At 42.8% G+C, this 6,000-nt stretch overlaps 1 protein-coding gene across 3 annotated transcripts in view; it reads left to right on the forward strand.

Annotated features, from left to right (window-relative positions):
• MTMR4 (myotubularin related protein 4) overlaps nt 1–5,050 on the forward strand; it is a 99,659-nt gene extending 94,609 nt beyond the window's left edge. For all 3 annotated transcript variants that reach the window (XM_073565788.1, XM_073565789.1, XM_073565787.1), the window contains one exon: nt 164–5,050. In XM_073565788.1, the coding sequence (XP_073421889.1) occupies nt 164–341 (178 nt within the window). In that variant the 3' untranslated portion in view covers nt 342–5,050. The remainder of the gene's footprint in view (nt 1–163) is intronic.
• Nucleotides 5,051–6,000: the final 950 nt, after the last annotated feature.

Genomic DNA, 6,000 nt, shown 5'->3' on the forward strand with positions numbered 1-6,000 from the left:
GTGCCTCAGTGGTTACTGCAATATTTCAGGATTTTTCAATGAATCTTTACATTAAAAACAAAAAATAAATGTACTATTAAAATTTAATAATCAATATTGTATATTTTAAAGCCCAAGCTTTTTTTCCACACTGTGGACAAATAATTCTTTTTGATTTCTCTAGGAACTGCGGGAATGTTTTTTGCGCTGGCTGCTGTCACTTGAAGCTTCCAATTCCTGACCAACAGCTCTATGATCCGGTTTTAGTTTGCAATACTTGTTACGACCACATCCAAGTCAGTCGGGCTAGGGAACTTATGTCCCAGCAGCTAAAGAAACCGCTCACCGCAGCATCAAGCTGAGTGTCTGGCTTTAAGATCCTTCTATAGCTCCTTGCAGCCAAGATGAAGATTTAAGAGAACGGCGTGATATGTCAGCATGCCGGTGAACACCTCCTTCGGTTGTAAGCAACACACCGGCCTACCTTAGCATTACACTTCTGCACCAGACCAGGGTTGTTTCCCTTGTAAAAGTGTAGGATTTGTGATGGTCTTTTCGGGTTCTCAGTTAGAAGATTCTGGTATCCGATTACTCTTGGCATGGTTCTGGGGAAACTCATTTTGTTGAGGAATTCTTTTGGGAATGTGGATAGACAATCTGGCTGCGAAGAGCTCAGAGGTATAAAAAAGAGAAAGTGACAAGAATTCAAGCTGCATTTTTCTGTATATTTGTTTTTATTTTTTTACTTTTTATTTTATTATTTTAAGGTCTGTGTGTGCCGTATTGTCCAGTGGAGATTTGCCCCTGCTGCCTTTAAATCTGGCGGAAACTAAAACCTGGTTAGAATGATCTGGATCATTTTATGCAGGGTTTACATGTAAATACTAGGTTCCGAGTGCTCAAAACTGTGAATATTAACCCTTTTCTTGGTGCAAATGGTTTGCTGCAAATGGTAGTTTGCCTCTTGCTGCTAAGGGTTTAATTGGAGTTTCTCCACTTGTATGTATCAGCTTCATGGCACTTATATCCTATACTTGTATTTTCATCTGTGTCTGTAGACCTTTACTTTTGTCTTTCTTGTCTTTGTCTCAAATTAACTCTACCTTTTGTTAGACTCCTTAAAAACTTGATTCCTGAGTGGTTGAAGCGTCTCCTTTAAGTCTTGGCTGTTCTCTGGTTTTCCGTTCGAGGGGCTTCACGTTAAATGCTGCTATTTGAGTTTTTGTGCACTTAACCAATGTAACCCAGACAAGGGATGAACTGATACCAAAAGGCTTTGTGATGACAGAAATGGATATTATCGATATTTTCTTTGTTCTATTAATCTGTGAAGTGCCACTTTGTTACATAAATCAGCCATGAGGTGTCATGTTGCTTCAGCGTTGTCGTGTAGATACTTGGTTCTTGCGAGCTTTTGGGATTTTTTTTATTTTTTTTTCCCCAGCAGTCGTAAAAAGCCATTGCCACTTTTGATGTCGTGGGCTTGGTCAAGGTTTGAAACCATTCTCCACTTTTGAAAAAGCCAGACAAAGATGTAGCAGAAAGATTTGCTGGCTTTGGAGTCCTTTTTTTTTTTTATGAAAGTAGTTTAGATATGAACAATGCACTTTGCTGTCTTTTGGTGACACCAGTCATGAGGTTGTTCCAGAATCAACTTGTACAATAATTTCTATGCAGCGCCTATTTTACCAATCTGCTTTACAACCTTGGTACACTATGGTTCAGTGTAGTAGAAAACTTGTTAGACAATATTGTCTCACCCGACTTGCATGTCTGCTTCCTGGGAGGAGAGCGATGAATGTTGCTATGATCACGTATTGAAAGAGGTATTCCATTTTTATAGGCAACTGGTCACGTTGAACATGTGGTCCACGGGTTTTTGCGGAAACGAGAAAATGGTCATCTTAACTAAAGATGAAGTGCAATCTCTGTATTCACAAGTAAGGCTGCAGTCACATGTTTGGTTTTGAAATCAAGGTCCATGCAAGATGATGGCAATTTTCTCAACAGCCTCATATCAGGCGTTTCGGGTTAGAAGACCCACAGCCACTCTGTACATGGCCTTTTGAATGTAGCTAAAGGAAGTTAGTCTCTGATGAGACCTCCCACTGGACTCCAGAGCCCAAAATGAGTTAGAATTAAATTGGGAAAAAATCTGACAGGTTCTACTTGTTTCCCACAAAACAATACATCAATGTACTCTCCTTCTGCTCTTAAACCTACTATTCCTAAATCGGACAGGATGTTCAACGTGACAAGCTTCCTTCGAAAACCTGACAACTGATACATGCTGCACATTCAATGGCCAACATGAATCCGACACTGGTGCATGATCTCAGCCTGATATGTTTGACTCTGAAACACAGCGGCCTTGTAGACTTATTGGACAGTCGGTCCCTGGTGGCATCTCTCCACCCAATGCCCCTGATTGACAGGTCACTGCCTACTTGAGTGTATAAGCAGAGACTTGTCAATCCAGGTCAGCGAAGAGGGGCTGCATCCAGAGACCCGCCTGTCTGACTGACTAGTTTATAGCACGGCCCAGTCCTTGGCGGCTTTATAAGTATGTATATGTTTCTCTGAAAAGCCGTAGCATTTCAGGGTAAAGCATACCTGCTGTGATAATACAGCTGGTGACAGATACATGCTGCACACGGATTGGGCACCATGTATCAGCTGTAGTGTTCCCTTTAACCTGGATTTAATCCACTTAGATCCATGTAGCCTTACTATGAATAGATACATAGATTTTACATTCTTATTTTCATATAAGAAATTGTGTAGTTTTATCATACATGCAGTAAAGTGTAGGCATGTAGCACAGCCGGCATCCTCATGAGGGGCACGGTGTAAATTCTGAACCATTCCTACCACGTGAAGTCACAAGCTTGACACCGCTTACTAATATTATTCACTCTCTAAATGGCAGTCAGTAGATTATAGGATCAGTTTGTTAGGAACTCACCAACCACCATCATTCAAAGGCTTCATTGCCCCAGCGTCTTTCACACTGCGCACTGCTGGGGCAATACATACACATACAAGGTTTTTTGGATCGAAAGTTTAACTGATGCCACGAAGTGGCGTCAGTCACTCATAGGCTCCCATATGTAAAGGCGTATACCGCATAGTATACATTTTTTTATTGATGTCTCAATATATAATAGTGCAGTCTGCACTATACATATAGCAAAGAAAATACACATCTAACTATCGAACACATAGTGGCCAGTGAATAGGGCTTAAGGATTTATATAGTGCCTGTGGATTTGTTTAAGGCATGCACAGGAGCGTTACCAGAACACTAAGGCAAATGCAAACTGTGACAAATTAGTTTCTTTGAACTTTTTGTTTAAAAAAAAAAAAAAAAAAAAAAAAATTTGCCCCCTTTTGTTATGCATTAGTAATGTGTATACAGTGCATGCATTGTATACTGATCACGGTCTTCTGCCTCTCCCAACACCTCTCATTTCCCCTTATGCACCATGTGAAAATGGCTTTCTCTTGACACGTCACACAATAGACTATTAGTCTATGGCTAGTTTCACATTTGCATCTTTGTGCGCAGCGCATCGTGCGCAAGTAAAAACGCATGCAAAAACATACATGCGTTTTTGCATGCGTTAGCTTTTTTATGCGCATGCGTTCTCTAGGTGTCACATTTCACAGGAGGAAAATCCTTGAAAAACAGACTCCACCAATGGGACACCAGTGGGCGTGTGTCATGGAAAGGGGATGGTTTAAACCAGTGTCTAGACATGTTTACTCTTAAAACGCGTGCGCACGCATGTCCATGCGCACGCCTGCGTTCCCATAGACTGTAATGCGTTGTTTTAACGCATGCCGTGCGCAACCGTACACATGCATTTTTTTGCCGACTTTGGACTGACCCAAAAATGCAACATGTTGCGTCCGGCGCGTCTAGTCGCACATCTCGAAAAAAATGCGGATGAACGTATGCAAACGCAAGACCATGCGTACGCCATGTTAAACAGGTACGCATGCGCACGATGCGCTGCGCACAAACGCTAATGTGAAACCAGCCTATGAGAGTCTGTCTGAGTCACAGACTTGCATAGAGAAAGTGACTTCTGGTCCACACAGAAGACGCTGGTCACAACTACAGTCGCATGTTGCCAGAATGATGTAGGAGAAGGCAGAACACTGTAATTGACAAGTTCTTAGCGGCACTGTACAAATAATACTGATGGCTAACGGAGGGGACAATTAAAAAAAAAATAGAAATTCTGGAGTGGTACTTCTAAAGAAACACTTAGGCTGTGTGCACACGCTGCGGATTTTGCTGCGGTTCCGCAGCGGTTTTGGCCGCTGCGGACCCGCAGCAGTTTCTGCTGCGGTGTACAGTACAATGATTCCCTATGGGAATCAAAAACCGCAGTGCAGACGGTGCGGAATTTTCCGCGCGGATTATCTGCGGTTTTCAATCCGCAGAAAGAATTGACATGTCAATTCTTTCTGCGGATTCTCCTGCGGTTTGCCATCTCCTCCATTGAGGAGATGAAAAACCGCAGAGCAATCCGCAGGTAAAACTGCAGGTCTTTTGACCTGCGGTTTCACCTGCGGATTGTACAAAATCCGCGCGGATGAATCCGCACCTTTTCCGCAGCGTGTGCACACAGCCTTATACTTCTAGGATCACCTTTTAGGCTTGAGACTTGATTTAATTTCGCAGCCACAAAATCCATTTTCATTTGCAAACAAAATAATGCAAGATGTGATGAAAAAGTTTCCGTTCTTGCCGCCTCATTTCAGAGCGTGTCATGTTCCCTTCCCAGGAGGATCTTTTATTGTGATGTGGAAATGTTCATGGAAAAATATTCCATATCTGTGTACTGCGGAAAAAACTGCATTATGTATGTCTCCCCTGTCCCACAACACAGAGCGTTTGGGAAGGGAAGAAGTTCAACAGGAATGCACCAGAATTAGAACAATGTAAACTGATGGGTAATGCAAATAACATGTTAATACTGACTATATCTCTGTAAGATATGTGTTCAACCTGATATGTGCTGTGACAATAAGACACTTCAAATAAAATAATTATACAGGTGATGGGCTTATTCGTATTTTGTGTTCTGACTGAAAATCTACTGCAAACACTGAATGTTGGGAATCTGCTTAAAGTCTAGCTTAGGTGGCCGGGTTCTAATCTTAGGTTCTCAAACTGAGAAAATGACTGGCTCATTGTGCTAATCTGTGTGACAAATGTGGGCCTTTTTTTAATTTTTTATTTTAACCTCTCCTATTCTCCAATATGTTTTTTCTAATTAAAACTAAACAGGGACAATCATCTCTGCCCAGGTTATATCCTCCAAGAGAAAAAGAATATGTATCAGTTACAGCTCGCCTCCTTCTCCTACCTGCACAATCAGTATTATCGATGATGGAGAAGCGTGGCCTGGTCATGAAGGGGTGAAGTCGCACAAACCACAGCTCTTAACCCTCCTTTGATACCTCTCACTGCCGTCAATGAAGAAGAGCAACACCCCGCCAGTGTATACTCGCCTCGCTTCGGCCTCTCCAGTGAGAATTACTTGTTTCCTTAGAAGTGCAGCCCCTTCATAATCAGTGCCAGAAGCCTCCAAGATGGCATCAGCACCTGAAGTGCGGCATCCCTGCGCTCTTGCACTGAGGTGAGCGTCCCCGGGTTCTTACTGCCTTCCTCATCAATCACATAGAGGGTGTTGCTACCACAGAGTCTGAGATCCCTGATACCGGGACTTAGCTCCCGGAGAGTACTTGCCCTACTCTGCACGGGGGGCCACATGCTCTCAAAATGGTGCCCCAACACAGGTGCGCATCATTCAGGAACAGGACATTCTCCTGTTCTTTTAGCCCAGATACCGGTCTCCTTCCTTCATGTCAGCAATATGCAAGGAGTCTGTTCCATCCATTACTTTTAATAGTGGGGGATCTCCTTATTCAGATTTATACCCTCCCGCTCCCAGATACATAGAAAGGGATCCACATGAATCGCCATTACAGCAGGAAAGAATGTGG

The sequence above is a fragment of the Dendrobates tinctorius genome, unplaced genomic scaffold (genome assembly GCF_039654945.1).
Source record: "Dendrobates tinctorius isolate UK_male_01 unplaced genomic scaffold, ASM3965494v1 ptg000016l, whole genome shotgun sequence".
NCBI classification, from domain to species: domain Eukaryota; kingdom Metazoa; phylum Chordata; class Amphibia; order Anura; family Dendrobatidae; genus Dendrobates; species Dendrobates tinctorius.